The sequence below is a fragment of the Ptychodera flava genome, chromosome 10 (assembly GCF_041260155.1).
Source record: "Ptychodera flava strain L36383 chromosome 10, AS_Pfla_20210202, whole genome shotgun sequence".
Classification (NCBI taxonomy): domain Eukaryota; kingdom Metazoa; phylum Hemichordata; class Enteropneusta; family Ptychoderidae; genus Ptychodera; species Ptychodera flava.
The window spans coordinates 3,003,135-3,021,392 of NC_091937.1; the positions used below are offsets into that span (position 1 = coordinate 3,003,135).

The 18,258-nt window shown below is 36.7% G+C and overlaps 1 protein-coding gene across 3 annotated transcripts in view; it reads left to right on the forward strand.

Moving 5' to 3' along the window:
* LOC139141751 (rho GTPase-activating protein 20-like) overlaps nt 1-15,426 on the forward strand; it is a 63,757-nt gene extending 48,331 nt beyond the window's left edge. For 2 of the 3 annotated variants that reach the window (XM_070711380.1, XM_070711381.1), the window contains 14 exons: nt 2,109-2,219; nt 3,352-3,474; nt 4,603-4,688; nt 5,193-5,333; nt 5,953-6,144; nt 6,724-6,808; nt 7,673-7,820; nt 8,223-8,390; nt 8,806-8,923; nt 9,612-9,834; nt 10,107-10,216; nt 10,660-10,831; nt 11,215-11,392; nt 11,735-15,426. In XM_070711380.1, the coding sequence (XP_070567481.1) occupies nt 2,109-2,219; nt 3,352-3,474; nt 4,603-4,688; nt 5,193-5,333; nt 5,953-6,144; nt 6,724-6,808; nt 7,673-7,820; nt 8,223-8,390; nt 8,806-8,923; nt 9,612-9,834; nt 10,107-10,216; nt 10,660-10,831; nt 11,215-11,392; nt 11,735-13,461 (3,582 nt within the window). In that variant the 3' untranslated portion in view covers nt 13,462-15,426. Of the gene's footprint in view, nt 1-1,687; nt 1,838-2,108; nt 2,220-3,351; nt 3,475-4,602; nt 4,689-5,192; nt 5,334-5,952; nt 6,145-6,723; nt 6,809-7,672; nt 7,821-8,222; nt 8,391-8,805; nt 8,924-9,611; nt 9,835-10,106; nt 10,217-10,659; nt 10,832-11,214; nt 11,393-11,734 lie in introns of those variants that run through there. The other variant, XM_070711383.1, reaches the window with a different exon arrangement.
* The last annotated feature ends 2,832 nt before the right edge of the window (nt 15,427-18,258 follow it).

The following is an 18,258-nucleotide window of genomic DNA, read 5'->3' on the forward strand; positions in this document are numbered from 1 at the left end:
AATAACAAAGACCAACATTGACCAGGAATGTGTCTAAATTTAAAAACAGGAAACTTTAACACAAGTCTTGCCACAGTTATGTTGCCTTTGTAGCCGTGGACATTTTGCCCAGTACTTGGAATTTCATGATTGGATGAATGGGCTACCATACCTAATGAAGCAAAGCAAGGCTTTTACATCAACAGTGTTCCCCAGCCTGAAATAACATACCACTAACTCAGAAAAGGATCCAGTTTCTCCCATCATGCATCATTGAGCAGATAATGAAGATATCTTTATGCTTTAACTGCACTCTTGTGCTTGCTAACTTTTAAGTCTTGTAAATTCAATCAGTTCATGTCTCTTGAATACCATTTTACTATTCTCTAGAGCTTGGAAAAACAAAGGGATGGCCAATTTTCTTAAATAATTAATTTGCATATTCTTTTGTTATGAAAATGTATTCTTTTGTACAGTAGATTACTACAAAAACAGAAGGGTGGCCCAGCCCTAAAAATTTTAATGAGAACCCTGCATTTTGTATTTGACATTATCTCTTTACAGTTTATCGCACAAGTATAAGATGATAGTAAAATGCTGGAAAAACTGCTTTCTTTCAAAGAAAACTTTGGTAATATTATTTTACCTGCTGTGAGTTCCTTCAGTCAATTGCCATTGTGAATAGGTGTGCATAGCATAGCAATGAATCCAGAAACATCTTTTAAATGACAAGCCCTTCCTTTGCAGTAAAGGAAACGATTAAACACCGAAGCAGTCACGTCCTTGGAGTGTGTTTAGAACATTGTTAGAGTTTTGAAAAGAGCCGTTCTCAGGGTATTGCTGGTAGAGTTTGTCAGAAGGATAATCTGGAACAACAGCATCTTCCCTGTATAGTAAGGTACTTGTGAGAAAGGGTAGTTTCCGTGGAAATCACTGCCTTGCTATTGTAACAATAACAATAACAATGAAATAAGTTATGGAAAGAGGATTACGGGGATCATCAATGGGAGAAAGGGACCCCTCCCAAATGGGAGGAAGGGACCCCCTGTACTCAATAAGGTTTATAGATTGAAATGCGTGTTGCATGTAAGTTGATGCAGTTTAATTATTACAGATCCCCAATCATCATTGAATTCTTTTCAGCAGGTACAACACAATGTCATTTTTTATTTGATTATGATTGACACTGCTCATGATGCAAGTTAAATTTCCATGAAATTATGTTCTGTCAGAGTTAGTTCAGTGTTTTTTTCTAACTGTCTGCTGCAGAGAGAAGAAATGAGAATTTCACTGCTAGTAAGTGTTCTGTAATGGAAACTGCAATACATGGAAAACGTCAGGGTTATTCTCTAGTAGCAGTGGTAGAAGTATCCCGCCATTCATTTCATGATTGTGCCATTTCCTGTAAGGTTTTCTTTATATAAAACCAGTAAATGTTAGTGGCAAGGCCACATATTTGTCTAGTCTTCCAAGCAACCTTACAGATGAAAAAGGTGTAAACTGAAAATGCAAAATTGGGTCGGTTTATATCTAGTGTGTAGTAGAGCAGCTTTTCTCCCACTGCAATAAAAGGTTTGTTGTGCAACTAATTAGCATAAAGAAATCTTTCAATAGCTTTGTAAAGTGTAATTGTGTTAGACTCAATGACTGATATTTGCATGTGTTTAGCCATAGGGGTCAATTTACGTATGAAAGCAAGGTTTTTTGTGCGATTTATTTGGCTAAATGCCATCGCCTTCACAAGGCTATATTGTGACTCTGGTAGCTTGGCCAACATGTCTTCTAGTTGGATGCTCCCTGTAAAAGTTGTAGTAATGCCGTAGTATGAGTAATGGCCAACAGTCGGCCTGTCCAACAGGTAATATTCTGTCATGCAGATGTGAAAACTGCACAACTTACTGTTTACTGGTGACTTTGAAGTTGGAAATACATTAATATGAACTGTCAGCTTGTCATCAGCATGGACATCACACTTCACTGTACATGTTAAAAATGGTTCCAGTGACTGACTTCGATTTAAATACCTTGTACTCATCACATATCAGTTTTAATAGTTCCCCAGGGTAGTAAAAAAACAAAGTAATAGAAAGGGAGAAATGGAAATTGACCAATGATTTCATCTCTTACAGGTGCAAAGAATACCGCAATATGATCAGTATTTGAGTTCGCTATTGGAGAAGACTTCCAAGTCCAGCCCTGCGTATGCAGATATTCATCCTGTTGTGGACAAAGTAAACAATGTAAGTGTATATTCTAATTATAGCTAGTACTGTAGTAAACGTATGTTCTTGCAATGAACAGAGGAATGTGGCAGTGTTTCTCCAACTATTGACACTGTCTTGTCAACTTTTCTGCTCTGTTGAAATTGCAACGTTTGTGGTGTATCATTTGGCCGACACCATGTGTTTGTTGAGAGTCAGTTTTTGCTGGAGCCATCTCTCCTTATGTAGGCAGTGTTTACGTCTGCTACCTGTTACACTTACTACTGTTTTGTTATTTACCTGTCACAGACCACTTTGTAATTCAAGCTCCGTGCTAAAACAAATGAAAATAACCACTTCTCATTTCAAAGGTGCATTTCACCGCCAGATCTCTTGCAAAATGTACCAATATGCCATAATATATGTAATTCATGATTTATTCCAAAACATGGGTGAAGCAATTTCATCTGGTATTCTGGGCAGGCACTACAGGTTTAATGAGCCTCTAAGGAGTTGCAATTTTAGGGAGAAATGAGAAGTTTTGTTATAGTCTTCTGTCAAGGCTTCTTGATTTTTTTTTTATTGGTACTTTAAACTGAAGACAGTATGTCGCAGCATGAAGGCTAAGGTACTTGAGGAGAGCAATGGATCACATAGAAAGCAGTCTGGCTGTGTTTGTCTCTGTCAACTATGTCTGTATTGGACTAAAACATGGAAAGTGATACTGGCGGCTTGTAATTAAGACATTGACTCAGAATGTCAAAATGAATGTGTAAAGCAAGCACATCATGTCTTCAAATAGCTATATACTGTCACACTCCTGTACTTGTCTGACTCATATATCAATGCAAATCCTGATGTATGGCTTCATTGGAGGCTTCAATGCATTTTGCCGTACAAATTTTTCAAATCTTTTCCACTGAGAACATCAAAAGACACCTAGTAATTTAGACATTCTTTTTTGAATTTCCCCCAAAGTCATATACTGTAATGTCCTACGAATCTCTACAGACAAACAAGAACTGCTAAAGCAGCCATTTGGGTACCATTGATCTCTCTTTCGCTACATTATTCCTAACAACAACAAAGAAAAATTTGACACTGACACCACAAACTTCAAGTGAGTTTCAACTTAACTTAGATATATTTTCACTCTTGTTGTGTCAATCAGATGGTTAAAGAGAGAGAAAACGAAGTAAAGATAGCGGAGAATCAGTACAAGCTTGAACAGGTACAAGAGAGGTTTCCTCATGATAATTTGCAACTGTTTGACAGAGATGCTGCCATGGTCCAGGTAAGATAACTGATGATGATGGTTGTTGTTTATCTCTTTTATTTCATTCTGTTTCTAACGTTAAATGAATTCCTTTCCAGAGATTTTAATTAGAGACAAATGAAAACAACAACATAGTTTCCATTGATTTCTTGATAGCAGTCAATGATTTCCTATATGGACACTTCTATTGTTTTTGTCAATTTTCAATGAAACCATCATAAATAATAGAACAAGCAGAGAGAAAAGAATGGAGGTCCTTGTTTCTGATTCAGTTCTGACACTAAGCCTACCGTGCCAAACAGTTGTAATTGGATCCAGTGAGAATGCTTTCAGCAACGTTGTAAAGGCTATATATAGGTAGTTCATCCTTTTCAGATAGCAGAGAAAAAGAGATTTTCTATGTGGGATAAGTTTTGATGCGATTGAATGGACAGAGGTCTTCCTTATTGTGAAAAATAAAGGTACTTACGCCGTCCATAAGCTGTAGTTACGTAATGGCCCAACGGGACAATTATCCAACAAGCTTTCAACTTGCTTCAAAAAACCTCTTCTCTGACAAAGAAGCATGCAGAATTGTTGGGATTAGAGTTTGATTAAATCAGCTTCTCTGTTATGCTTGTTTGCCTTCCGTGCCATTCTGTAAGCATCACTTTTTTTCAATGCTTTTTATTTATTTGCTAAGTGTTTGATGGTATGGTCAAGACATCATCATGCAGTGTGGGTGTAAACTCACAGCAAACTCTGTTGTCTCATTTCAAACAATACTGTCTAAATCAGTTTTTCCTTTCCTACAGTTATGTTTTGTTTCACCCTGTCAAGAGAAATGACAACAAAGAGTAGCGAAATTCAAATATGCCATCGGGCAAAACCAAACCAATTGGACCCCCCACTCCACAGGGAAACACAAATTTTAGCTCAGTAGACTGTTTATCTATAAAGAGTGAATTTGTTTCACTCCATCGGTTACATGAATTAATTACAGATGACTGGAAATCAACGTGTGTGTCTTATCGATTCCTCTGTAGGTGTTTTGAAGATTGAAACATGATATGTTTAAAATTGATTCCCGATATCAAAAATGTGAATCACAAAACTAAAGTTATTGCAAACATCTTTGCTCATACAGCCATCTTTCTATTTCTCTAGAAATCAAAACATTTACAGGCAAGAAGACGTTCTGCCCCATCTCATGTATTAAGAGGTACATTTTCTGGCAAATCCAAGGGTACAAGGTGAGTTATTACATGGGAGTTATCACACTACCATGTGATAATATTAGCATATTGTATGTTTATACTGTGTTGAATTATGTAAGAACATTGTCGGTATATCTGTCAGCATCAGCAGCAAAATCAAGGCACAAGTTTAGTAAGATGCTCACCAGGAAAGGAAAAAGAAAATTTCAAGGAGTTTGTTTTCAGTGATAAGCTATCCTTTGTGTTGTATGCTCTAAGGCTCTCCATTGTCACTCCATGACCCAAAAAAATTCAAAGTTCAAAGCTTGTCATTCCATTCCAGTATTGTAAAGTTTGTGGATTAACAGCATATTTTAAAGGGAAACTCAAAAAAAATTCTTGCCTTAGCCTCAACAACACAACACAGTATTATAAAGCAAACTATGAATCCTTTACAAGTAGATCAGTCAAATCAACAACTGAATGGAAACATTGCTTGCATGTTCATCACCATGGATTGGTTTGATTGTCCAATTCAACTTTCATCACATTTTATTTCAGTTTGACAGAGAAGTCACACCAACATGAGTACAACAGGGAATACGTTGTGGAAGGGCCAGTACAGCTGACAACTGGAGTCCAAGCACAAGATAGATATTTTTTCCTTTTCAACGATGTTTTGCTGATTGCAAAGAAAACAAAGTAAGTGATCTGACAGACATTTGCTTCTCAAAAAAAGGCAGTAATACTAAAATCAAGATATGAATTCTGCAGTTAAATCCAGGCCACTTTGGATCCAAGCTGATGAAAATCAAAATTCAGTTTATTCATAGATTCACATCCTTGTTTGAAACACAAAAATGAAGACTTTATTTTCCAGTTTTGACACATATGCACATGATCGATGCCGAAATTCAACATGACAAGGCTTAAGCTTTAGCTAGGAATCAATGTTCTGAAAGCGAGATGGCAGCGTGACCTAGATCTTGTTAAAAAAAAAAAGACATCCAAACACATTGAACACAATAGAGTTACCTTTGAGTAGAGCCTTGTGTGATTTGCATTGGTGTTAGGGCAAAGCTTGACAATAACCACATTTCATCGATTGGCACAAAACATGCACCTAAATAGGTATATCAAATCCTACTTTATGTTGGGATCAAAGGTGTTTGTTGACAAGACGTTAAGTTTCCTGTACTGAATGTTTATTGAACTTCTTACATGGGAGTGATTCTGTTTCTAAGCTGTCTGGTGTCCGTGTCATCCAACACGTAGTCACTGCTCCTCAAGTGATCTCATGCACTTTCTTGTCGCATCACAGATCAGGGACGACATTCCGGCTGAAACAGAGAGTACGAGTCAGTGAACTGTGGACAGCATGTTGCCTTGATGTGGTCTGTGAGTCCAACAAATCAACAGATAAGTCTTTTGTCCTGGGTTGGCCAACCACCAATTACGTGGTGACCTTTCCATCGGCAGCTCTTCGACAGCTATGGAGCAGCATGCTGGACAAGTAAGTTGATAACATGATATGTATGTTTCTCAGAGGTCAAAGATCACGCAGGTATACCTTGGAAAGGAATCATGTCTTTTCAAACACAGAGCTATCCCTGCAGTTGTCAAGGTCTATACAAGTAGTACAGAAATGATTTTTTAACAAACTTTAAATCGGATTCAGATCACTATCATGTACATAACTGTATTCCATAATACAATGTCTTTCTTTACAATTTGGTTATCTGTTCAGTTTTCTTTCAGCAGAATTAAAACAACATTTGAGTTAGTAGAAAATTTGTCAACAAAAGTTTTAAAGATTAATTGTATCAGAAGTTCAATGTCCCTTAGGTCAAAACAGATAAGTTCAAAGGATTGGTACACCTGCTGTGTTGGTTTCAATGGGGCAGGATGCCAATCCCAGCGTGATAATTTGGAGAATGAAAGTGGAAGTTGAGTGTCTTTGTCAAGTTGAATTTTTGAAGGACTCTGAGATTTCCGCAGTTACATTGTTCAAGCAAATTCTCTCAGGGTAAAACTTCAAAAACGAGGAACATATGAAGGACTTCCTATGTAATCTGGATTTTTTTTTCACCAGACACATCAAAGAAGAAAGAGGCAAAGATGAGCCAAAGATACTAAACCTGAAAGTTATAAACAATGATTTGAACGCCTATGCATATGTAAGTTGTCAACTTTGTTCACTTTTGAATGATTTTTATCAACAATCTAGTTTTGCATTACTGTGAACCTCTAGTTTATTTTCTGTTATAGTGACACGTAACCATTCAGTTTATTGTCTTGTGTCAAGATGCAATGGTTACCCAGCATTGAATTTGTGCTTGTAATATTTGAACAAAAGTAAGTGTTGAAATAAGTTTGAAGGTTCATATTATTGATGTGTTATGAAAGGATGTAAATAGTGCATAGCAGGGGGCAATGATTATGGTCAGTATATTATATTTTGAAGGATGGTCATGCACAGAAAAACAACCACTTGTTGTGTGAAATCACACAAAAAGGACACATAGGTCTTGAGAAGTATTCCTACGCATAATAATAATTTATTTCATGGTCAGCGTGTATAATCAAATAATTGTATGTCACCTTAATGTAGTGTGTACATAAAAACGTTCTTGGTAGTCATAACTAAGAAAAACAGGTATGTAGAAGTGTATGGACCATGTCAATGTCAAATTTTGGTACAAATTTACAGTTTGTCTCTGCAGAATTGGATTTCTGTAGCTAGTTTCGAGGATGATATTTTGTATGACAGCTGTTTTGTGTCCAAGTTCTCAACAGTTTTCAGCATCTTGCATGAAGGCTTGCGTAAATAAACAATATATGAATCAACAACAAGCCAACTGTGATTGGTAACAATGAAAGTATGTTTACATTCTATGAAGTTATGGGTAAATCCATGGCTAATAGGTTAAAGTTCACACAGATGTCAGTCCTTGAAATTATTGACAGTACTCTGCTGCACACCTCACCATTGTACCCTAGGTGTATATAAACCTAAACCGTTCATATCTTCTTGCACACAGAGGAAACAGATCCCAGTTTGTAACAGTGATGATACCAATGAAGTCATCAGGCTTGCTCTAGAGCAGTTTAAAATTAATGACTGTAAGCCGTCGGATTTTCAACTCTGGGTGCAATCAGGAAAAGAAGATGCATTGTATCCTCTAATAGGTAGGTCATTCGCTGTGATACGACAATCTAATAGCAAGGACTTGCATAGCATTGTCTGTAAGACTTTTTGGAAGATTTGCATGATATATACTCATATTGTTGCTCTTTAAAGCTTTGCTCACATTTTGAAAGCAACAGTACAACAACAAATATTATTTCTGCATTTAGTAAATTTTATTCAAACTACTTTAAAACTTAAATTTTGTGGATTTTAGAATGTTCATTATGTCTTCCAAGTTAGCCAGGTTCTCATAAAGCTTTTGTGGAGACTCTAATTCACCCCAGGGTACAGGTTAAGATACGTGTTATGTGTGACTTCATGAAGCACACTGACTCCATTGCATGCATTACACAATACCTACCAGAGAACATCATAACAAAGGACACTGTGTTGATTTACAGGCCATGAGCTTCCCTATGCAATACAGATGAACCATCTACGTGATGCTCTGCACAGCAGTGACTCAAGCATCGCAGACCTCAACAGCAATATAGACAACTTTGCAGATGCAATAAGCTGTCAGTTTATCTTGAAGATGACCAGGCAGGCAGCTAATAGAATAAATCTTGGTGAGTTTAGCAATACCAAATTGCTGCTTGATAGCCTGACCATTATATCTCCCCTCCCCCTTGTGTGCATACATTGGTTTTACTGTGGTATGATGTAGCCAAAGACTGCACCTCTTGGCTCTTTGTAGGGTTGTTGTTATACATTTAGGATGTTTATGCTACAGTTTTTGACAGTACAAGAGTGGGATTAGAACTACTAAGCCCTATGTATATGTTAAACATTAAGTAGCAAGTGTTACAATTGGATTTACCCAGTGTCTTGGAAAGATAAACTGATAGCTGAGAAAATTGGAATAACCCTATTAGATTACTATTGTATGATGATCTCTAAGATATGTTATAACTTCAGTCATTTGTGTTTGTGTGTGATAACCTTTTGAAGGGGACTTTTTGAACATGAAATATTTCATTTCAGATGTCAACTCAGCTCAGAAGAGATGGAAAAAAAGCAAGAAGTCATCCCTGATCAACTTCAAATTCAGGCGAAGTACAAGCAAGAACAGTGATATTGTGGATGGTGGCACGTCCTCCAGGTAAGATTGCAGTCAGGATGTCCAAGTATTTCAAATATTTTGACAGTTGCTTTGAAGCACTTCAAGGAGATGGTGTAATCATATCTTGAAAGTGTCAGAATTTCAAAGGGAAAGGAAATATCCTCTCTGATGGTAGAATCAAGGACATTCTTTAACCCCAGGACCCTACTTAACCCTATCACCCCTATTTTGCTCTCAATGGTTCAGACTACAATTGAAAACAATGCATCCAGACAAAGGTTCATAGGAGATTTTAGCCCAGTCCACAAATGAATGCTGTAGTCTTTGATCAGTGCCATTGCATCTGTGATGTGTACAAAACTATTTAGCCAGCAGCTGATTCTTAAAGGCACTTCTTGTTACTTTCATGAGCAAACTGTCATCCTCACATTCACAAAAATGTTAAGATGTTTGACTTTATCATAACTTACGTGGTTGTCGTTTGGTTAAAGACCTAGTCAAGGATTTAATCCCTTGAAGACGAGGGGAATGGCATTGCCACTTCATTGAACCAAGAGCAAAAATTTGACATCCTGAGTGATGCTTTTACAGTTCATTGAGTTAAAAGCTTGTCATGTTAAGGTTGCTTTTTGTGTTTCTATGACACAAGTCATCATGGTGAACTTTTCCCCTGCCTACCAGCTGCATGATTCTAGCATTGTTCATCTCTTTTCTTTTTATCTCCTAGGTTATTTGGAGTGCCATTAAACCAGCTCTGTGTCAATGGCAAACTTCCATATGTGATTTCAGAGTTATTGACCCATCTTTACCACAATGCTCCATTCTTGACTGGTGTCTTCCGCAAGTCTGCAAATGCTAGGGTTTGCCGAGAGTTGAGAGAAAAATTAGAATCCGATGAAGAGATCAGTTTTGATGACTATTCGGTGTTAGTCACAGCAACTGTCATCAAGGTATTGTAATTTTTGGAAATCGCTTGATTCTTGTTTTATCATAGTCTATTTTTGCATGTTTATAAACATGTGATGAAAATTTTCAATAATTGAATTGTCAGGAAGCAAATTACCAGCGGTTTGCATTGCTTTTGTTGATTTAATTCAATGAAAACAAAGATGCATTTCCTACAAACGCACTGTTTTCATGAATTTTTGTGAAAGTTTGCCAACTTATATGATGCAGGAAGAATGATGATATTCTGAAACCAAATTTTGTTTATTTGTTGCAGGATTTCTTGCGTTCATTGCCAGATTGTGTGTTGTGCTGTAACCTGTATAGCAGTTGGTTGGAGTGCAATGACATTGATAATGGCACTGAAAGGATACGCAGAGCGAAAACGTAAGTGTTCTTCAACTTTGATTGAGATCACTCAAGGTGTTTACCCCAGGGGGTAAAAAGTTTTGACATTGACAGTGTCATCAAGTGATGAATGTTAATCAGTAAGTTGTATTCTATCATTGAATCAATGGTTATGTACATTAATAGGGTCGGCAAACTCTCTCAAGGTTGATTCTATAGAACCCTGGCCATGCTTGCACACCAGGGTTCTGCTTTGCTTATCAATTGGTATTTTTCTACAAACTCCCTGTGGCCACTTTGCAAGGAATTGTACTTTGTTAATAAACACTCTGATGGGTATGATCATAGACAGTTGAGCAATGATTTCTCTACCATCTATAGTTGGATTCAGTGTCAAATATTTGATGAAAAAGCTGACCAATATCCACTCTATCTGATTGCATTTGTAACTCACCAACTCTGTTTATTTTTGATTGTTTCAGAATCTTTGAGAAGTTGCCAGATATAAACCAAGTACTTGTCAAACAATTCTTCTGTATCCTGCATTACATTGACTGTCATTCAGAAGAGAATAACATGAATGCTTACAATCTGTCAGTTTGTGTTGGTCAAAGTTTACTGTGGCCATCTAACAACAAAGTGTCATCTACAGAGGTATGTACATCTCTATCTATCAGCTTTCTACACAAACAGCCGAGGAATTTCAGTTACGGTAGCTTTGATTAAAGATACTGGTTTGATATTTCCATTCCTTTGTAATTTTCCAATTTTCCCCGCCTTTTATCTCATTCTTTAGACAACTTTCAACATCCTGCCAATAATTTGGCAGTTGTCCTTGTACATGCAGAAATGACAGTCCCATACAAATGTCAATAGCTTACTAAGGTTATTTTTCATCCGCTAATCTTAATATGTGATTTTATAAATCTGTCATCATCAATGGCGTTGTGTTATAGACTATAGTCTGTTATGTGTGTGAACTGATTTGAAACAAAGTTGTATTTTAATGAATTGCACTTTCTTATTCTTGCATATAGGCTGAAAAATCCAAGAAAGTACCAATACTGGTAGAATTCCTCCTTGAGAATGTCACTGCTATCATGGGAGATGATGTACTTTCCTTATTTGGAAGTGCCCCAGTGAAAGGTAACAAGACAAGATCAAGGAATGATTCAGGATCAGGTTGGGATTCAGATAGCACATCAAATAATTCAGGTAAGGTACCATACTTGCACTCTAAAAATTCCCCAATTTTCAGATTCAATATAATGTTGAATTCTCAAACTCAATTTATTTAAAATATCAAATTCATCTCAGTTCTGAGTTATTTTTAGTATGGATAAGTTGATAACTGAACTTGTTGGAGTACAAAATAGAATTGTTCAGAGAATGTTAAACAAAGTATAATTTAAATGTAATCAGAAACCCTCCAAAAGTTTATCAAACCCATACGCTGACCAACTCTGAAAGTCATGCAATGTTTTGTGTTATATACCGGTATATTTATTTGTTGTTATTAATGTTGTTCTAACATTATCTTCTGTGTTATTTTCACAGGGTACATGAGAAGAGATGATGAATCTCTGGACAGCTTGGATCGTGAACTCTCCTACAATGAGAATAACGTACATTACAGTATATATTCCAATCAGTTGTCTCCATCAACTTTGAGCAAGGACTCAGAAATACATCTCAGTGATTCACAGCTGTATACTGAATCTGACACAACAGATACAACTGATTCCGGTTATGATAGCAAAGCGTTGACTTTAAGTCCTATCATGCATACCTCAAGGAAGGGATTATCCATGGCTACACAAAGGAGACAAGCTGATGCCATATCAGGACACCGTGAAAGACGTCAATCTGAACCATTTGTGACGCCTCCGCCAGTTCCTCAGTCTGCTAACAACCGATACTCACAGGATAAACTTTTCTACCAGTCAGAGCCAAGCAAAGACTCCAAACCTACACCGAAAAGGCCGATGAATTTACCGGAAATGAGAAGGAAAAACATTCTGGAATTTGGAACAGATCTTCGATTGCTTAATGATGCCCAGATTTTGAGTCCTCGCTTTGCTAATGACATGATTGATGGGATGAACCAGCCCTCTCAAATTGTTGACTCCAGGTACCACCATCCAACAAAGTCTGTTCCAACAAGCCCTACTGTACAATTTACAAAATTCCAGATTATCGGCAAACCCGTTGATAGGCCACCTGTGTTGAGACGTAGTAACTCAATCAGTTCCATCATTGACATTAATGCTGAAATTGACAGTGACAACAGGCGGAAAATCCTATCGCCACAGACTGCAAGGAAATTTAATAACCCATATGGACTTTTCTATGTCGGGGAAGACAGGAGCCCGACAAGCAGGGGACCACCACCAAAGTATCATTCATATCATAAGACAGCAGCAACACCAAGGGGCAAAGACATTCAAAATTCCGCTCCCCAGTTGCACATAAGGAGAGTATCCCCTCAACTCTCTCCTCGGGAATCTGTGATGTCTGAGAGGACAGCAATGTCTGAGAATAGTCACAGTCAACCAAAGATGAGAAGATCAGTACAGCGGTCATCACCTGTTGCAAGACCAGAATTAACCAACAAAAGAACAATTACACCCAGTCGACTTGTGCAGAAATTGAGTGCATCTGATAGTGAAAACAATGACATTGTACCTCCAACGGTATTCTTTCCCTCACAAGCTACCACATCTGCCCTTTCATCATCACCTAATCAGCAATCAAACCTGAGATCAGCAATCAGAAGGAGTGTTTCAGATCCCCATGACAAACCGTTATTTACTGCTCCCCCATCTTACAAGGAAGCCATGAGTAGGCGTGGTATGCTTCAGTCGGGGTCAACACTTGAACGTGGACGCAGGGTTCAAAGCACCAGGCCAAATGTTTCAGTTCGCACAACTCCCTCAGACAGCAGACGAACCCCAGGCGGTCTTGCTCAACAGTCGCACAGACAATATTCAAACCTTTCATCACCAACAGAACAACTTTATGATAGAAATTACTTAGAGGAAAATTCGGAACGTAAGCCTGTGCAACGCAGCTGTAGTGACACCTGCAACTATGACAAGAGAGCAAACACTGTTTTCTTTGTTGAAGACACCAATTGTGACAATGAGTACATTGCCCAGCATTTCTTTGCACACCAACAGACTCAATATCCAACAAGCGGACTTTCAAACACTGCCAAAAACTCCAGCCCTCTGAGTTCAGATGATGATCTCTCACAGAGCCACTCAGACGAATCATATGTGTAGTGTACTTATTAACTTTATAAAGATTTTGTCAAGAGACAAAAGAACTTGCCGCATCTAATAATTTACCTCTTTTTATCTCATTATGAGCCAGTTATTTTGTAAGATACAACCATATTCGCAAGAAACTGTATGCAGACATCCAGTACAACAACTATATGCAATATTTGTAAAAAACCAGTTGTTTCACTTCATGGTTGTAATTTTCTTCTCAGACGTTATATAAGACAACATGATTCAAGTTTATTCATCAATTATGAATTTCAAATTCAATCTTTTCAAGTAAACACATCATGCACCTCATAATTTGACATTCTCACCCCTATGTCTTCCAGTATTTTGGTACAGTCCCAGGGGGTTTCTGTATTACATCCAAGTACTGTGGGATTTAGTAGTGAGAAAAACTCACACTGTTGAGTATAATGTTGACTTAGATAATTTTCAAGGACATGTCAAATATCACATTTCATTGACTCATATTATACATCCACAATTTCTGAATATTTCATTCTTATGTAACAAGATTTGACTTTGTTCATTTGCTGAATTCACATTTGACTTCATTCATTTGCTAAATTCACATAATCTAAGAATGCTTATGGATGATAAAGCCAGGATCTAGAATTTTTTCAGCTTCATTTCATGACCTCTTGTACTATACTGCAGTATACAAGACTTCATCATGCCTTTATTAACATTTTCTCAGAAAATTTTACTTTCTATGTATGTATGTAGATTTACAAAACCATTTGACTGTATGTTTCCACTTCTGTGGATCATGCTAATTGTTATCACATCTGTTCATTATTCAGTTTACCAATATTAAGACAAAGGGAAACAAACAAGTAAATCCAATATGGTGGCCATTCTTCTGCCATAGAAACACTCAGATACCCTCTATAGCATGTACCAGTTCATCACAACCAAACCCATCCACTTGTATTCCATGGTAGCATCATCAAAGCTAAGGATAACATATCAGTTAATAGCATCAAATACAACATATGATATCCATTGCTTTCTGATAGCAATCAGACTGGCCCCTGTCGCTTGACTTTTCCTAGCAGCAGCAGTAATACCAGCTGTGGGCCATTGCGTTCACCTGATGATCTCCACTACAGCCTACCACTAATGTGACAGTCCGCTGAAGTGTGTTCCTTCAATTTACTCTGTCTTAATATTTATTTGCCCATAGAATTGGAGTAAGTGTAGATAACTATATGTAAGATACCCTCTTTGTGGCATAATACGTATTGAACTTCAGAATGCCATACAACTGAACTCCAAGATGGCTGCCTCCTTGTTCTCATAGCAACAGTTAGAGACTATCTCTGGATATTCAGAGCTACATAGTTCAATATATTCAATGGCTGAAAATTTTGTACAGGGAAAAGAAAAAGACAACACAACATTGAGAGCATTATCGTTAGATTTTTATTCATAAGAATTCACCATTAAATTCTTCATATTTTTGACTTGATATGTTCTGTATCATCTGGTCCCAACATAGTACTTAGAGAATAGATACATTTGTAAATACAATGCCTTTCCCACAATAATTAACATTCCAAAACTTATTTATATACATTGCCAGTGTACATAACTTTTAATTTATTTTAGCATAACCCTAGTAAACCCATATCGAGGGTTTTTTATATTTTTATATAGCAGGGATGGTTCTTGGGATTTTTTTGATATCTGTTTATACAGATTATGCATATTTCTGATCCAAGGAATAGAAGATATGATACTTTTGATTTCCACAAACCTTGTACAGTCTTGTATTCCTGACGTTTCTCCTCGTGAAAATAGAAAAGTACAAATGGTGACGTGTAAAGTTTCAAATCTTTATGTTTTGTCTCTTCTGTAAAATGACACACCTAGGTTTTTTTGACAGTGTACAAGTGCCTATTTACCCCTCTAAATAATATGTTTAGAATAAAATGTTTTGAATGTTAAAATGTACAACCTTGTCTCATGTCTCTTCATTAACATCAAGAATGAACTCTCCACAAAATCAGACTGATTTTGTAAACATTCTAATCAGACCAAGTAATGAAATTAGCTGGTGCACTGTACAAAATATTAGAAGCAGGACCAGGTTGAACCAGAATCTCACAAGTGATGGTATCAGGTCAAGATTGACCCTCTCAACAATCTAGATGTAATAGGTCAAACCCGGAATTCAAATGGACCACGCTACAAACAAACCCACATGTGTAAACGCACATAGACGAACGTGTATTTCCATACATGTTAGTGCACATAATTGTTTGTTTGTACCACGATCACGTGATCTCTTGGGTGTACTGAGTCTGTAGAATGTATCGCGTCCTTTTTATTCCGGAGTAGAACCATTGAGCGAAGTTGCTTAAATGTCTATTGTAAGAACTCTTAAGTTAGGAATGCTTTCACTCACTGGAGTAAGGGTGCATCATTTTGTGACAGGTGTGTTCTGTTTGTACCATCTGCCCAGAATAATTTAATTTTAAATCATTTGAACTGGTCAAAATTTGCCATTGGTTGAAATGTGGCTTTCAAAATTGTAATAAATATATATAATACTTGCACTATCTATCTTTGGTATAGAGGCCTAAAGTGGTATCTGATTTCATCTCTGAACAAACAGATTTGACAATCAAACATTTCTAGAAGGGAAAAAAAGGAATACATTGAAGTAAGCAGTAAAGTACACTACTACCCTGTGAGCAAAGGAATTGTGAATCAGATCTTTAACCTCAAAGGAAACATTTCATGGCAAATGTTTGTCAACCTTTTGACCATCATGGTTTTATCCAAGCTTACTGTTCTCAGTAGTTATGTAAACCAGCAAAGAGAAAAATAGGGGTGATAGAGGTAAAAAGAAAATTTGGGACGATGGAGTGAATCAAATCTAACTTCCTTTGATCATCTGTCCACCAATCAGAACAAGCAATGGCACAGGAGTCCATTCCTAAAGCACACCTCATTGGATTGTACTTACACTCAACATAACACAGCACACTTCATTGGATTGTACTTACACTTGTCATAACACACATGATCTCATTGGATTGTACTTACACTCGGCATAACACAGCACACCTCATTGGATTGTACTTATATCGGTACTTTCAAAACTTTGACAAGAACAATACCTCTTTACATTTGTAACCATGTGTTCAAATTTTAATTGTGAAAAAATCAAAGTGAAGAAGTGAAATGGCCAGCAACATAATAGAGAGATTGTCCTCACATTTCTGACTAATGACACTGATATTTTTCGACATATATTTAAATTACTTCACATATTTTCCTACATATAGTCTGCACTTGCAGCTTCTGAACTACCTGCTTTGTGACACTAATTAAACAGTTTCTTGTGATCTTTGTAATTTTGATTACATTCATAAACTGCATAGGCAGCTATGCCACAAAACAAAAGTTGTTCAGCGAACAAAGTTTCTCGCGTTGCAATGTGTGACAAGAGAGATAAAAATAAATGTTCAAGTTTTTCATTTGTATTGTTGTATCACATGCAAGGTCATGTAAACAATATACAATGAGTCTTTTAAATTCCTCCATAATTTATCCAAATTTTTTCATACAATGAATTTACACCGCTGCACTGCATATTGAAATGATTTCATTGTCAAGTCACCTTGGAGAGAAAATCAGCCAAGACTTGCGGAAATTGTTTCTTTTGGTAAAATTTATGAGGAACTGAGAGGTTTGCTGTCTTTGTTTGACAACGTAGACCACCACAGGAATTTCTGATGGTATTTGGAACCATTCATGGTATCCTGAGAATCATCATTGCAATTGAGAGAGTTCAATAATGATAGGTTTCATTCTGTCTATTACCATACTTTGAAGTTTTTAAATTTCTGATACACAGTGGAGTGTATACTTATCCTTTCATGAATTTAACTTCGCAATCCAATGCCACAACATGTACAGAAAATGTTCCCTGATCCAGGAATTTCTGTTCTGAGCACGAAATAGGCATCGTGTAAGTTTAGCTTTTTCTCTGGCAACAAAGTAATACTTTCTGCATGCTCAATATTGACAGTCAAATACTTGGCTTTGAGTTGTCATACAATTTGCACATCCTAAAACTCTGTATGTACCAAAATCTGAGTATTTTCAGGCTTTAGAATGGATATCATGACTCTAGTCTAAGATGAACACCACTGGAACAATACCCATATATTCTTAAATCTTCGCTGGATTACTTTTTACCTCCAATAGAACAATAATGATCCCTTCAACTTTTGCAAAGGTACAGCGCTGAGTATCTTCAAGCATCAATAAATCTTAAATAAGTGCACATGTATGTATTTGTATCCAAAAATAATGATAAAGTTCAGGCAAAAAAGGGTATTGTCTTTTTCAAAATATTTGATCATAAAATAATGCAAAATGAAGATGAGCACAATGCCAGATTCCTTTTCAGGATATTTTAGAATAACATCAAAAATATTTTATTGTATATGCTTTAAAAATGTTTTATTCTCTGTAAAGTACATCAATTTTATGAAGTCTTAACATTGCCTTTTGTTAGGACTGTTGCTGCATACATGCATTGTAAACTGATGTTGATCGGGTACAACCATCAACTGACGCATGAAACGAGCTCCTTACAGCTCTCAATTACAGTGCTATTGTTATGAATCAAAACGTCTCAATCTCACAAAGATCTGATTTGACAACAAAACAGTGTTCTGTAAAAAAGGAACCATCTCACTTCAACCACTTGAGGTTCAAAAAAAGGTGTGAAAATATTTTGAGAAACTCTACTAAAATACTTGATACCTGTAA